Source organism: Pieris napi, chromosome 20 (assembly GCF_905475465.1).
Source record: "Pieris napi chromosome 20, ilPieNapi1.2, whole genome shotgun sequence".
NCBI lineage: Eukaryota > Metazoa > Arthropoda > Insecta > Lepidoptera > Pieridae > Pieris > Pieris napi.
The window spans coordinates 7,994,535-8,011,146 of record NC_062253.1 but is presented as its reverse complement, the minus strand read 5'-3'; the positions used below and the strand labels follow the sequence as shown (position 1 = coordinate 8,011,146).

General features: G+C 35.0%; 1 protein-coding gene across 6 annotated transcripts in view; it reads right to left on the bottom strand.

Annotated features, from left to right (window-relative positions):
* The window catches only part of LOC125060028 (mucin-5AC), an 83,722-nt gene that overhangs the window by 1,421 nt on the left and 65,689 nt on the right, over positions 1-16,612 (bottom strand). The window contains exons 2-15 of one of the 6 annotated variants that reach the window (XM_047664770.1): positions 13,038-13,242; positions 12,280-12,490; positions 11,631-11,911; positions 8,322-8,473; positions 7,799-7,950; positions 7,542-7,588; positions 7,248-7,451; positions 4,900-6,807; positions 4,187-4,282; positions 3,695-3,888; positions 3,365-3,590; positions 2,038-2,330; positions 1,347-1,491; positions 548-746 (exon numbers count right to left, since the gene is read on the bottom strand). In XM_047664770.1, coding sequence (XP_047520726.1) covers positions 548-746; positions 1,347-1,491; positions 2,038-2,330; positions 3,365-3,590; positions 3,695-3,888; positions 4,187-4,282; positions 4,900-6,807; positions 7,248-7,451; positions 7,542-7,588; positions 7,799-7,950; positions 8,322-8,473; positions 11,631-11,911; positions 12,280-12,490; positions 13,038-13,242 — 4,313 coding nt within the window. Of the gene's footprint in view, positions 1-547; positions 747-1,346; positions 1,492-2,037; positions 2,331-2,890; positions 3,117-3,364; positions 3,591-3,694; positions 3,889-4,186; positions 4,283-4,899; positions 6,808-7,247; positions 7,452-7,541; positions 7,589-7,798; positions 7,951-8,321; positions 8,474-11,630; positions 11,912-12,279; positions 12,491-13,037; positions 13,243-16,612 lie in introns of all 6 variants that reach the window. The other 5 variants (XM_047664769.1, XM_047664771.1, XM_047664772.1 and 2 more) reach the window with 5 other exon arrangements.

Here is a 16,612-nt window from a genome sequence, read left to right as displayed (position 1 = left end):
AATAATTTTCAACTCAAAAATGTAAAAAAACAGTATTGTTTATTTTTACCCAATTACCACTACTAGGTTTTAAATAACTAAATACAGTTCATACTTGGTTTAAGTTAATAATTAAATTTATTTTTTATTCAGTGGCGCTACAACCTTTTTAGGTCTGGGCCTCAGATTTCTGTATCTGTTTCATGATCATTTGTTAATCTAATAGGAAAGTAGATGATAAGCCTCCTGTCCATGACGCACGCCGTCGACTTTTTGGGTCTAAAGCAAGCCGGTTTCCTCACGATGTTTTCGAGCGAATGTTAAATGCGCACATAGAAAGAAAGTCCATTGGTGCACAGCCGGGGATTGAACCTACGACCTCAGGGATGAGAGTCGCACGCTGAAGTCACTGGGCCAACACTCTTTTTTCTAGTTTTCATTTAAATATTACATGTTATAAAGAAACCTCCTAATTACTCGCATTATATGAAATTTGTGTAGTAGAAACATAATCGACAAAATAGTCCCTGATATGTCTGGAGAATATCTCCTCGAAAGACTTTCTTACTTGGTAATTGCATTGGAATGGCTGGAAACTGTTAAGCCTAGATATCGGAGTGGGGTCTCTGACCCACTGGAGAGCTTGCCAATTGGTGACAATCCATACATCCTTCATTTTGTTAATAAAGTCCAGGAACATGATGAACCCTTCCTTGTGGTGAGCCTGAGTGAACCAGGCGGCGTGATAGAAGAGACCGAATGGTGCTCTGGAATAAATAATATATGTTTCATACGAATACAAGCAAAAGTAAGAGACAAAAGTCTTGGTATGTTGCTTTGTTGCTACGTGTGTTGTAAGACTTAAAAAAAGATATTTAAAAGAAAAAAAGAAAGACAAAGAATTAGTCTAGCTATTCAAAGGGGGAACGCTGCCAGTATCTTCGGTGCCTAAAGGGATTTTAATAATAGATTTTAGTTATTATATGTTAAGGTTAGTTATTAATTAGAACCCTCTAATTTTAATACAGTTTGTTAGCATAACTTAACAATTGTTTATTATAACTTTATATTTAAAGCACTATTTAAATTAATATTACACTACATTACATACACAATAAATTGAAAAATATCTTATAATATAAATATAAATCGAAGTAATATTACAAAAATATATATAATAATATATTTAGTAGAAATGAAAAAGGGAGGATGTGGAATTTATAGATGATAACTCGTTCATTCATTTTTCTTTCGAGAAGTTCTATCACCTATTTAGAAATGTCAGGGCACTTCTTTTTCCATATATATATATATATATTCTTCAGTACTGAAGAATATATTACAAACAAAATTAATAGAAAGTGTACCTGTTGGATGTGTAATGACGATCAAAGTTTTTCAGAATCATTTTGTAGACGCCCTCTGCTTCGGATGGGTTTGCGCAAGCGTCTCCCATGGAACATCTGCCACCATTCAGGTCCTGCCACATCACCATAGGAACTTCCCAAACACCTGAAAAATTATGTTTATGTAATTTTAATTTCATTGTGCCATATTTAAGTGGTCAATCATTAATAATTTTTTATTATTTCTTGCGTAAATCTCGTTGCGTAAACCAATGAATAAAAATAGTTTTATTTTAATTTCGGCTGCTTTCATGGATCAACCACTGAAATACTTTTGGTATCTTCCTATTGCATTTTTATGAACAAATTGTCACTCTCAGTGCTTAGTGAGAATTTAATAGATTACTAGCTGACCTGGCAATTGACGAGTTGCCATGTATATCATTTATAATAAAAAATAGGGTTTGATCGTAGAGGGGTGAAAATTAGGGGTTTTAATGCTGTATCATCATAAATAAATAAAATAAAAAATTATTTAGGGGTGGACGTACCCTTAACATTTAGGGGGATGAAAAATAAATGTTGTCCGACTCTCAGACATACCCAATATGCACACAAAATTTCATGAGAATCGGTGAATCCGTTTCGGAGGAGTCTAACTACAAACACCGCGACACGAGAATTTCATATATTAGATATCTCTGCTACTAACCTGGGTATGATTTCGTTGGGCAAGGTGGAATCATGCAATCGTGGAACAATTTGTAGTCGAGCGTGTAAGGCCAACTGGGAGGTTTGTTTTCATATACAGGTAAAGAGGAATCATATGTAAAGTTGGAATCATATAACATTTTAAACATCTTGTTGCCTCCGACAGAAAGGAAAGGAGCTCTCATTCCTCTTACATCTTCTAGTTTTACTCCACCATATGCGGCTAATATCTCTCTTTGCCCTCCTACTTCTCTGTTCCATTTCTTTTGAGAAAATTGCTCACCAAAACTATGACTGAAATATTTAAATTTATATTAGTATACTAGCTGACCCGGCAAACGTATTGCCATGTATATATGTTATTTGCCATTTTATTTGAAGGAAACATTTTTTTAGTTCAATAAAAATAACTATCAATAATAAAAAACAGAAGTTAATTGTAGTAGGGAGAAAATTAAGGGTTGTATGTATTTTTGTATGATGTATCATAAAAAAATAAAAACAAAAAAAATTGTCAAAAAATAAAAATATTTTTTTTGGGGGACACCCCTTATCACTTAGGGGTTTAAAAGATAGATAGTAGCCGATTCTCAGACTTACGGAATATGCATCAAAAATTTCACAAGAATCAGTCGAGCCGTTTCGGAGCACGAACATTGTGACACGAGAATTTTATATATATAGAGACAGTTCTATAGAATTAAGTATTCATACATCCAATTCAATATTCAAAAAATTTTGTTAGTCATGCAGTTAATTCCACCAACATGTTATTAAAAAGAAAGTATAAAATTAAATTCGTATAAATAAAGTGTGAATAGTTCTGAACAATGTGCTGTACTGTGTTGACTTACGATACTGTGTGTGATGCCATCTCATGTCCAGCCGAATAAAGATTCTGAACCTGGCTATAGTCGGTCCATTCGTGTGATACGTAAAAAGTGGCTGAGATGGGACAACCGTTGGGGTTCACACGTCCTTTTTCAAACAGGTCGGCGTACAATCCCTTGTTGAGGTCGTTTACCGAGTCGTCGAATGTCAGCACAACTATTTGAGGTACGCTCTCGACGGGAAGATCGCCTGTTTGTTGTAGGATACGGAACGTGATTGTGCAAGTGGTTGGTTGTGTAAAGTGTGCCAGGAGAAGGAAGATAGAAGCAGGTTAGGTAGAGAAAGAGAAAGGAAGAAAGAAACATTGTATTAATAATAATCCCAATAAACTTATTATATATATACCTAAGAATACGGAGATGGTTAATTAGGAGCCGTAGGTTGGCAAAAGACTTCCGAAACAGAGACCAGTAAGCAGCTCGTGAAAACAAACTTACGATATAGTGTGGGAGGCAAATTCATGGCCATCGGCATATAAATTCTGAACTTGACTGTAATCTGTCCATTCATGAGATACATAAAACGTGGCGCTAATAGGACATCCATTTGGATTGACACGCCCTCGTTCAAATAACTCTTCGTAGTACATTTTATTTAAGTCGCTCACGGCATCGTCGAACGTAATAAGTACAATTTGAGGTACTTCGTCGACGGGTAAATTTCCTGAGATATTCAGCATACTCATTAAATAAAAAATAAAATAAAACTGTACTTCAAACTTTATGAACAATAATTAACTTTAGTACTAAAAAAATTGAATGACGTACCAGGAATATCCTTTCCGCCACAGAAACAGTCTGGTAAAAGACAAACGTCCTTTCTGCATTTGGCTGCGGTTTTGTCTGGCAATGGTTGTGGGTATACTGGTGCGGGCCGGCTTGGAGGTGTGGCGTATATATCTGGGGCTTCAGCGGTCTTAGACACAATAGCAGTTGAAGGTTTCAATGTAGGACGATTGCGGCTGTTACAAAAACATTCAATTATTTTCTGATGTTCTTGATTACAAACGTAAATATAGAACGAATGATAGATAAAACCGATGAGTTTTGAAAAGATTTCAATCTAAATAGTATTTTATAATTATAATATAACAATAATAACATATTATGCTTGTTGCATTTTGAGTTATACAACACCAATTAACAATTAAACTTGTCGGTTTTACAACAATGAAGAAAAGCAATCTTTGGTGTATGGTATCAAAATAAAAATGAATATGATGTGAAGCATGATAATATGATGAAATATTTAATTCTAACGTTGGTGGAGTTCCTCGGTTAGGAGTTTGTTGAGGAGAATCAGATCCACCCTGAGTAGAATAGTGCGCGGAACCGCGACCACGTGTGTTGCTTGGTCTGTAAATAATTATAATTATATAACCATACACATAATATAAACAATTTCTATTAGTATGCGTGAATAAGGTTAAAGCAACGTTCAACATTGATATGATTGTTTCTGAAATTAATTATTATGACAATATGTATCATAATACAGAATTATGTTTTTACTGATATATAATAATAAAAAAGTATAAAACAGAACATGCAAATTAAAATAACTTATTATAATACGTAATGATTGTGTGCTTATTGATGAGTTGTGATGAGACTAAACGGTGCATTAGCTACATTGAGGAACTTTCTTACTTGTGACTCAAAGTTGACAACGAAAAAAGTCGTGTTCTATCAGTGCAAGTGACAAAGAGAAGGAAATGTTCGCGTCAGGAGTTAACAATGGTAGAATTCAACTCAACCGACTGGAAGTCCCCCAATGAAAGAAGAGAATGCTAAGCGATAGATTTGGCTGAAGGTGATATTAAAAGATTTTGGAAAGGTTCATTTTCATGCCAGTTATTTCGGCCTGCAGAAAATTATGCAACATTGACTTTAGACAAAAGCCTCCACCATTGACATGTAAGTATGAAAAGATCATCAGGCTGCTAAGATTATTAGCCGTTCAGCAAATATACCTCTGGTATTTGATTTCGTTGCATTTTGGATTCGCTTGCAGACGGTTGTCTGTTGAGCAATTTGGCGACGATTGATAACTCCTGCGCCCATCTCCAAGGGTTTTGGCCGCTAACTTTATGGCGGGATTGACTCGCGATACCCGAGTTGGGAAAGGTAAATTTTTAGTCGAAGTCAAGTCGTAATCAGTTTTTGTCGTTGTCGTCGATTTAGTCGTGCTTGTAGTTGAAGCAATGTCGCTGACTATTATTGGTTGAAGTTCAATGTTAGACAAAGTCGTTGTTGATGATCGATCATCACCTGGTGTAGAGATTATATCGTCAACTAAAGGCTCCTTGTTAAGTATCTTTGTATATTTAGCAGATTTGATATGGTCTGGTTTGTGTGTTACAAACTTCGTGAATTTAGACTCGTATGAGTTAGGTTTTTGTATGTTAACAAATTCATTTACAGTTGAACTCTCTAAAATACCTGTATGGCTCTGTTTATTTTCACTTTGTCTAGAAGGAAGAACTGATGGTGTATTATACGTTGATGTTATGATTGAATCGGTCACTTCAGATACCACTTCCGGAACATTTTCAAAAGTTGGAAGAATTTCTGTTACAGTCGGCTCAGTAATAATTTGTAGATATTTAATATTGTTTCGAACAGGTTTTTCTTCTACATACTTTATTTTCTTTTTTTGAAAGCCAATATTAACAACTTCTTCTTTAGGTAGGGGTGTTGAAAAGAGTGATGTTGTTTCTAAAAATTGGGGTGTACTTGTAAAACTATTGAAAAATGTTTTAATAATATTTCTCACTCTCCCATTAAATACTTCAGTTGTTTGATCTGGAACATCTTCATCTGCAACTCGATACGTGTAGTACGAAGGTTTTTGTGTTATTGGCTTATCTCTGTTAACGTAGCCATCTAAGAATTGTCTCGGGGGTAATGTGCTCGTAGTACTGCTTGTGGTACTTGTTGATGTATATTCTAAATCTTGTTCGGTCTCTTTATTACGTAAATTATTGAGCGTTTCATAGGGCGATATAACAGATTCATCCCACTGTCTATTATGTGAGTATCTATCGTCTAGTTGTTCATCAGAAAACTTAGACGTACTTGACTGCATGGTTTCTAATTTCTCATTTTTATCTTCATTCTGTATCGCCGAATTTGCAATATCGTCCAAGTTAATATTATCTGTTGACGAAACGGTATTTTCTATAGGGATGGTATATGTTGCTGGCCTTTTACGTACTGTTTTGAGGTAGAATTTTGTCGAATCTGTTGATGACGGAGTAGTAATTATTCTTATTTTTGATTTTGGTGTGGATGTTACTTTTATGTGGGGTCGCTTATGTTTTGTCACTTCTCTAACTTCTGCGATTTCTAAGCTTTCATAATTTTTACTTGTTGATGTAGTTATATTGGAATCATTTTCAATTTTATGATTATCTACATTTTGGTCAACATCGTAATAATATCTTTGGATATCTTGTTTTTTATTATTCACACTGTTATTTGAAGATTTGACAGGTGCACTATATGGTTCAAAAGGTTTTGTTCTTACAGTCAATGTGTAAGGATTATCAGTATCATTTGAATTTCGTCGAATAGAAAAGCCTGTAGTTAACGATATCATTTTTTTATTAACAGGTTTATAATTGTCTTGAACAATTTTTAAATTATGTTCACTTTTTGGTGTTACTCTAGAAACTGGTTTGCGAGTCGGTAAATTATCAGTCGAGGGTAAGTTATCGTCCAACCTGTTAAGGTTGTCAGTCTTTTCAAAGGGTTTTGCATGGGACGAAAAGTTTATACGAGAGGATAGAGTTGCAGGAAGAGTTGAGGTGGATTCACTAAGATTTGTTCGCTTTTCGTTAGGATCGGAATCGCGAAATGAATTTTCATCGGTTGACGATCTGTTGAATAGGAAAACAAACCTTTCTAGTTCCAGTTCTATATTAAAGTTTCCTACAAAAATTCGTATGCTTTGTAGGGTATATTATAATCAAATACTTGCTGCTATTAAATAAAGCACTCTCATCATTTCTATCCAGCTACCGTAATTTATTTTAAAGACACCATAAAAGCTATAGAATAAAAATTCCTACAAGTATTAATAATTTTACACAAAAATACAATTTCGCCTACATAGTACCTTAAACCAATTTCGTTAGTAATGATAAAGATTAGCTGTTAAATCACAAACATTGTTATAACACTAATAGACGTTGAATTGGTAGTATATTAGTGATAGGTGATAAATGTTTTGATGTGTCGTCTAAATGTGGTTAGTTTCGATGGTATCATGATGCGTTGAATAAAGGCGATGATGTAATACTGTGTACATTAAAAGTACCTTGGACTAAAGCGAGTCACAGTTATTGTTTCTTTGAAGGGTGCAGTGGTTGGACGTTTTGTGGTAGAAGTCGTGGTAGTAGTGGTAGTAGTGGTAAAGGTAGTGCTTGTCGTTGGAGGAGTTGTGCTTTGGGATGTAGCTTCATAAATAGTTGTTCTCACGCTGCTTGGAACATGATCATAGCCCAATTCATTAACATCGCCCCTAATTCATAGTTTAATATTAGTAAAGACTTTTGATTTGTTTGATAACTGATTATTAAATTAATTTAATCTGCTGTAGATAAAATATTACCTTGTCTGTTGACGAATAGCTGGCTGATACTGGTTCTGGTTGGGTATCTGCAAAAACAAATTGTATAAATGCAAAGAATTTATCTATATAAGACTGAGAAACAATCTTTGCGTGAATTATAAGAAGGAAGATGATAGGTAGATATGTTATTTATGTATGTTTTGAAGTTGCGAGTTAAGTGAGGTTCTTACTTACATGATTTAAAATTAACTAATGATTTTGAATTAAGAAATGATTGTAGTTTATTGCTTTCGTACCTCTGCTTGAATGAGTGCGTCGTCGTAGTCGTCTGGGAGTACGGGTCTGGGCGTGTAGGTCTCCACAGGTCGGCGAGCCGGTGGTGGCGTGCCACGGTACGTCTGCTGGACTGCCGGGCGGAGTGAGCCTACGTTATATTGCTGCACATAATCTGCCAACACCCACCAATCTCCCGTTACTGAGTTAAGTGCCCATACACCACAATTGGTCACATTTAAAGAAGGTTATCAAAGATTCTTTTAGTAGAGATTTATTGCGATGAAAACCGTAAAAGTTAAAATTAGTAAGAAGGTATAAGTGAGCTTTACATTCGAGTCATAATTCAATTATTTAATGTTATATGATTATTATTTTATATGTATTTACACAACTGACTACACATTTGCTTATTTTTAAGTTATATTTAGTAATAGTTATTAAAATATGTACAAGATTAATAAACAAAAATTAAACAGAAATACACTGCTAACCTAGAATTGATTTTTAAAATATTTCATTTGTGTCATCAAATCTAAAATTCACCTGTATCTTTGTACAATTCACCGTCTTCGTCATAAACAGCATAATAAGGATCATACTGGTCAGGACTGTATGCCTGAGAACCGTTGTACAGCATTTTGGGGCGAGGGCTGGCCGAGAAAGATGATGATGGAATTCTTTCAGTGGGTTCCAAACTGTAAAATCCAAACATTTATTTAACATACCGCTTGAAACGTAATCAATACCGCGGAAGTATGTACAAAGCCGTTAGTCAAAATCATCACCTTCGTCAATTTAAGTCAGTCAAAGTCACGGTTAATTGAGAAAGAAAATATTAATATAGTGCCTTATATAAGTCAGTTTCATAGTGAGGTATAGGATAAATCATTTGAATATTAGTTTCAATGTAAATAGTCCTTTTAAGTTTTACCTGTTTGTTTTGTCATCGTGACTGGTCTTTGTGTTACGAGTCTCTTGTTTAGAGCTGTCAGATGGAGTAGTCAATTTCATTTGTGCAACGATATTGTGGTGACGAATTCGACCACGCATCTGTTTATTTTCTTCACTTTGTGTCGCGCTGTCTTTTACAGTGGTAGGTTTAGCTAATCTATGTCTTAACGTATAAGGCCTCAATGTAGTCTGGTTAAGATATTTAGGTGGTTTCAAGGTGTAAGGGTCGTTCCCATTAGGTACTCGCATATGATATGTTCTATTTCGTAAATGGTGAACCATTGACAATTCATTTAATTCCTGATGCGTTACATCCGGAGAAACATATCCCATCACAGGAACAGGTATTTTTCCATTTATGTTTTTCAATGACTGTTTAAAAGGAACTTTCGTGACAACTGATACATCATTATGATTTTTGGTAACACTATCCGTAAGTGAGTTTGGGTTTGTTGGTCTACGAGGTGCAAGGGAATTTCCTTTTATATTTTTCGAGTCCCCTGTGTTTTCGCTGGAGTCATCATATTCATGATAATTCTGAGCCATTGGCGGGCGTTGCGGTTTTACTTCAGTACTTGGCATATATTTTGGTTTCACCATAGGTTCATAATAATACTGATCATCTTCATCGTCATAATAGTAGTCGCTCATTTCAGGCGAAGGTTTAGGTATAGGTTTACGTTTTAGAGGAGGTTGAGTAGTCGTTGTAGACGTGGTTGTCATATAGTGTCTAACAGATTCAGGAGACTTTATTGGTGCCTGGGAGGAAGGGTGTATTGCTTGCTTAAACAACCCTTCTAAATTTGGTATGTCGGAGAAGTAATTGGGTCTAAGTGTAGACTTCATAATTGCTGATAAATCACTTGAATGTTTCCAATGGTTCTGAAGAGCAGCTAGTTGGTTATTCGCCAATGACGGCTTAACAGTTGATTGTTGAAAGGTTACAATATAAGCATTATCAGGTTTTATTGTAGATGTGACAAATGGTCTTTCACTCGACATTGAATTACCCTGACGGTATGCATTTGTACTTGAAGTTACACTGTTGAACCTCGTATTAGCGTTAAAAGGCTTAGGCGTTACTTCGTGCAAATATTGTGAAAAAGAATTTGGTGTTGTGAGACGTGTTTGATTGTTATTGTTATTATTTTCAAATTGCGTATTAAAATTATATTGAAGTGGAAGCTGTCTATCATCTTTAAAGTTTGGAGGCTTAAATTTTGAAGCGACTAATCCTGTTTGTCCTTTAAACACTTGTGGTGAATTATTATAGGAGTCCACATTACTTTGCACATGTACATTATGCAGATTTGCTGAGTTGCTTATAACCCCGGGAATGGTAAATGGTTTTGGAGAACTAACTCCTGTGCTTCCAAAACCCGTAGGATTAGTAACTTTCTTGTCATAAGAAGGAGTAGAGGCGTAAACTTTTGGAGTCTGTAGATTAAAAGCCATCTCTGGAACTGGTTTAGGCTTAGATGTTGTTACACCGATTGCTGAGTAGTGGTTTTCTCTTAAGTTATAGAGAAATTCATCAAAATCAAAGTTAGGATTTGCAAACGGATTATCAATATGAGCATATTTATTTTTTGGGTGTGTGTACTCATGAGGTAGCCGTGTTGAAAATGGTTTAAAATTATCTCCGTTTTGAAATTCCTCTGATGATTCCTCGTCATCACCTTCTCCCGAGTCTTCGTCTTCATATTCTTCATCTACGTCTATAGGCTTGGCATTATTAGGTTTTCTGTTTAGATCATTGGTATTATGAAATTTACTTGGTTGTGTATTAGGAACTTGATAATTAGAGTTATAATTATTTGGAGAACTAGTCGGATTACCATGTACGGGTTTTCCCGTCACAACTGTTGTTGGGAGCTGAGATGAATCAGGAAATGAAACATATTTTGGTGTAACAGGTTGAAATGAATATTGCATGTTTTGATTATTATGAGTAACTTTATTCTGGTTGTTATTGTAAAAACCACCAGACAAAGAAGCAAAGGGATTGTCATTATTGTTGAGTGACGATATAGGGGGGCTTTTAGTTATTATTTGCGTATTAATATTGGTTGGCTTTTGATTAACATTATCTGGAATACTTGGTTTAAAGGGCCTTTGTGATTGAAAATTATCTGTGTGATACGTTAAATATGGGTTCTGAAAATAACTTTGAGGTGACTGTTGTCGTGTCGCACTATTTAAGTTATCATTATTATACTGTGTTTGATATCTAGTATTTTGTATATTAGGATTATAATGCTGTAAATCAACTAATTTTAATTGCTTTGTATTAGGCCATATTTTTACTGGTGTTTTATAACCATTTTTTAAATAGTATCTAACTTGTCGCTTGTCTCTTTCGGTTTCGTCGTGGTCATCGTCATAGTCATTTAAACTGGGTTCAGTTTCGGCTTCAAAATATTCCATTACTTGGTCATCATCATTTCTTTTCGTAATTTGAGTCTGGTTTTTGCTGTCAAAATTAAAATCTAATGGAGCAGTTGAACGTTTAGCTCTTTGATGAGTTTTGAAAGAAGCTCCATCGATTTCAATTTCATTAGTCGAAATGTCTACAAGTCTGTCAGGAATATCAGTTACGTCGTCTTTTTGTCCACTGCAATACAAATAAGTAATTTATATTTTTAAAACGTATTGATAATATTTTATATAAGAAAAAAGCACACAACACCCTGATCTATTGTTCAGTGGTTGGCGTCAGTTGTTATTATTTATAAGAATTGAATACTAAATCCTTTTGAAATAAAAAATAAAAATAACTGTTTCTTTCAAAAATCACTGACGTTTCGAACTTTTATTCAACACTTTTGAAAATAGTTTAGCAACATCGAAGCTCTTTACTAATACCAGAACGCTCTTTATTAAAAAACTAAAAAAGTGTACCTGTAAGTTTGTGGAGCCTGCGTAGCTGTAGCGGTTCTTCTCTCATCAACCTGGCTTCCAAAAGAGAATGATCCAATTTTGCTGTTCTGATTCAACGAAGCGGGAATAATATTAGCATTAAGAGTCCTTCCAGATGATATGGGTTGTGACACATAACCGTCTCTGTCCTTTTGAACCTGTCCTATTGTTGATGGTTGTCCTCTGTACACCCTCTGTTGTCTGTCGGTCTCAAGTTCTTCGACTGGTGGTAGATCATCCACCTCGGCATATAATTGTTGTTGCTGAAATATTAAATCGAATATTACGAAATGAATCCTGAATGAGGAAACAAAAATAGTACTCAATTTTATTACCATATTTTGAATTTACCCTATAAAATAATCAGTTTATACATATTAGTCCATGGTATATAGAGTTGTCTTGAAGATATATATTAATATGGAATAATGGTGCCCTAATTCGAACAATGTAACTTTATTTTTTTTAAAGTGGTTTGTGGTTTGAAGGTAGCTAAACTATGATCTATTCCAAGCACTATATTCTGATATTCTGATTTTATAGAACACTAAAAAACTTGAATCTGCTAAATTTTTCCTAAGTCCTTACTTTTCTCAATTGTCCATACTTCTTTATATTTTGTTTAACTAACCTTTTCGTATTCTTCTCGGCGACTGTAATGCGGCTGTCCTCGTGAAGTGATAACTGGTTTTGGCTGGAGACGAGGGGCTGGTGGTGGGTTCCTGCGGGGTGGGGGTGGAGGTGGTTCCCTCTCATTTAGCCTCTCCAAGTCTTCAGCGACAACAGCGCCGGTAGCATCGCAGCCGACATTACGTGGCCAGTCACATGTTTGCAGCTCATGGCTGGAATTGTTTAGTTTAGAAATTGTTACATTATATTCTCAAAATGTGGGGTTTAAATACTATTCGTCTATGGAAAGACATGCCGACTAACCTCGGAGTCCCTAAACAGCGACTGCAAAAAGTCCCGTGTAGGTTCAGTCAGATTGAGTGAGTGTAATTTGTAAGAAGTTGGAAATTAGTAAAGTTTAGAAGTAGATGGAAATTACATTAATTATAACTTTTTGACCAGTAGCATCAGTAAATATAATTAGAATACGTATAGACTATCTATTTATGTAGTAGGATGATAAACAGAATACGTTAAATCACTATTTTATGTATAAAATAAACAATTATTAGAAGTTTGCAGTTACGTATATGTTATACGTAACTGCAAACTTCTGGGATAACAATTTTTTTTCACGCGATTCCCATGTGTGAAGACGCGGGTATTATCTAGTTACTACATAAAAGGCTTCTAAACTATCAGGTCACTAGAACAAAAACTATATTGTTCATCAGAGGTCATAGAAAAAGAAAATGGCCACCTTGGGCGCTTAGTTCTTACCTGTACATAAGACCGCCAGTACACGATTCAAGTAGTGCGCCGCCGAATACGCAGACATAGTAGAGTGTGCAGTCAGTGGGATGAGGGTAGTAGCCAAACTCTTCGGGGCAGTCGAAGTTAGCCTCTCGTTTTATATCCGCCGCGACCGGAACGCTCCTGATTGGTCCGGAGCGCTGCCGGGAACGGTCGTTCGCCCCGAAACATTCTGGAATATAAATTATTTATTTAAAAATAAAATAAGCCTTTTGTAACTGTTCCTAGTAGTTACATTTTAATTATGTATTTGTTTTTCCTTTTTATGGCTCTGGCACGGTTTGTGCATTAGCCAGCGTCAAGTATAAGATTTTTATAATTCACACTTGTAATTTGCCATCCTCGGCCTAGAACGTATTGCTACGTTCTAATCCTTCACAGTCTCCTTTCTTAGGTAGCATACTCACTGCTTGCCTTAGAAATTCGACAGTGCCCTCCATGTACGGTTTAAGCACTAGCCCGGTACCGCACAACCCTCCCAAAGGCCGAGAACAAATTTTTAAATTAAATTAAAACTTGCCCTCGAACCGGGAATCGAACCCGGTACCCCTCACCTAGCTGCCACTTAATAAGACCGCTAGGCTATGAGGTGAACTAAGTAAATGTTAAACAACCTTCTTGGTGATTAACGCACATGACCGAAAAAAAGAAAACCATGTCGGTAGTTGCCACTGAAATATACTGAATTGGCTGATGAAACAGACGCAGAAAGCTGTATGGCTGATTGGCTGAGTCTCCTTTGAGGATCCTTTCGATTCATAAAAAAATATAGAAATTTATAATAAGTTTTTCAACTATTTTTATACTCGTTTTAAATTACGTTAGAAAACTGATGTTTCTTTTGAAATATTCCGTTAATAATTTAAGCAAGAAGCATACTTTATATTTTAGTTGCACACTTGATAATCCATCAGTGTTGTAAGCATACAATTAAAAATTATCTTCTAATCTTGATTATTCTCAACTATTTCTCTTTCCGGCCTTGGAGGTAACTCGTTGGGTAAACTCTATTTAAATAAGGTTACAACATACAATTTACTAAAATACTTTTTAAATACTGCGAATTAATGTATGTAAAATTTAAAAAAGTCACTTTTTTTGTGTTACAGTACAATAGTACAGGGGATTTAAATATAACTATTTAAAATATTCAGAGACCGCACAGACTGATGCTGTCCTAGGATTGAGTCTCTGCGTCTTATTTCAAAGAAATAAATGGGACATAACAACCCCTCTTTTTTCATATAATAATTCATAAAAAATGTTACATTTTTTTCTTAGAACAGGCAGAACACACTAGATGCCAGAGGTCTCGCGAGTGCGTTGCCGGCCTTTTAATAAGTCGAACGCTGCCTTCATGTTTTTCTTACACGTCGAATTAACCTCCGCCTTCTATAATTCGGTTGAAGACGCTTAAAAACCAATCAGTCTAAATGCACTATTTCAACCAGTCACAGCGTAAACATAAAGTGACAGAAAGAGATGGAAGTATGTTTTATTGTTCTCTTCAAGAATATTCATGTATGGAAAGTAAATTTGTAATTAAGGTTTATCTTAGTGGTTAAGGGATTAGCATCCGTAATCTCGTTTGGGCAATTGTCACGTTGTCGCAATCACGACAGCGCAGGCGCGACTGTGGGATGTGGGACAATCACCATCTCTCGCGCACTGCATAATTCGCACGGGAAATTACGTAGTCTCCTTTTATTTTCATTATCACCTTGTATTATCTTTGGGATATCCTTGTGAAGTAATACTTTAATTGTTTTATACGATTAAAAGAAGTAACACATTTTAAATAATAATACAATGTTTTGTTAAATTGTAATCGACAGTTTACTAATCCAAGCAAATACTGCACAGCAAAAAATTTCATATGAAATTAAAAATATCAGTTAGCGTAAAATATTAATATAGATTATATATAATAATATTATTTAATCAGTTTATGAAATTTGTTATTTATGACAGACGCGTATATAAAACTAGTAAATCAATAAATACCATAGATAGACAATAATATATTTTGACAGATCTTGACCATACTCCGAAGTAATCTGTGTACCTACAGATAATTAAACACACTCAAAATAACAATATTGAAGTCGGAGTCAGTGTCACTTTTAAGTTTTATTTAATTATTTATAAATAATTGCTCTTAACATTAATATTTTGTAGCTCTGAGTCCGTATAGCTGTCACCATCGCTACTGATGGTTAGAGTATAAAGAAAGTAAGTGTTATTTCAAAATATGTATATGAAAAAATAAAATAAAACAGTGGCGCTACAACCTCTTTTGGTTTGGGCCTCAGATTTTTTAATCTGTTTCATGATCATTTTTTTAATCTAATAGGCAAGTCCCCTACTTGCCTATTAGATTAGCCTGTGCCTGACAGACGCCGTCGACTTTTTAGTCCTAAGACATGTCGGTTTCCTCACGATGTTTTCTTCCACCGTTCAAGCGAATGCGCACATAGAAAGAAAGTCCATTGGTGCACAGCCGGGGATAGAACCTACGACCTCAAGGATGAGAGTCCCACGCTGAAGCCACTAGGCCAAATCTGCTCACTACAACATATATGAACCAGTATGAAAATCGACCCGTGGCTGTTGTGACCAATTCTTCACGAAGTAAACGAAACATGTAGGAAGTCGCCTTCACTTTTCGGGTCAATCCTCTTCGACATTTTAAAATGTCATGTCGACAACATAACTTCGACCGCACTATGAATGAACTTGATACAGCATTTAATTAAAATAATTAACATATTTTCACACATTTATAATTTGTCACTTTCTATGTTACTATTTGAATAATTAATAAAGGTAACAGTTTTGAATTTCGCCGCCCGAATTTAACTGATTATGTAGGAGTCTCAGGAGAAAAATGAGGAAATAGCGATAAAAAAAACGATTATTAATAATCGCTTAATTAAAAAAAACTATTTTTTAAAGTGAACGCACGAAACTTTAATTTTTTTTTAAATACTTAGACGTGTTTCCGGCAGCAAAAATTATTAGGAGGTCTTCCAATGAAGGTCCCCCGAGACTCCTGCATAATAGGTATCATCAAATTCGCGCGACGACATTTAAAACTCAAACCATAATATAACGTACAAGTGACTATTGCAGCGTCTATTTTAGTACTTGCAAACTAACGTCTGTTTTTGTATGAACGAATCTTTTGTTAGGTTAGATGTTTAAAGTTAGTGGTCCTAATAATGTATTATCAGATTAGTGTGTTTCAAAACTGGTAAAAGCAGCTGCATTTATGGATAAACTTTTTAAATTTATTTTTAGTTAAAATGAAAAAAAAAAGGCTGTTTTTTGAACGGTATTTTTTTAACTATACTATTATTTACTTAAGATTGTAAACAGTCTTTAATTCACGAATGTTTTAACAGTTGTCAGGAATCAATGTGTCAAAGTCTTGACTGGCCTCAAATTGAAAAAATAAAAATGATGTCTATGTCAACTGTCAATTATGTCAATTGTGTCATAGACAAACGCGGAAGGCTTGCACAGAGTATCACGGGGAATTA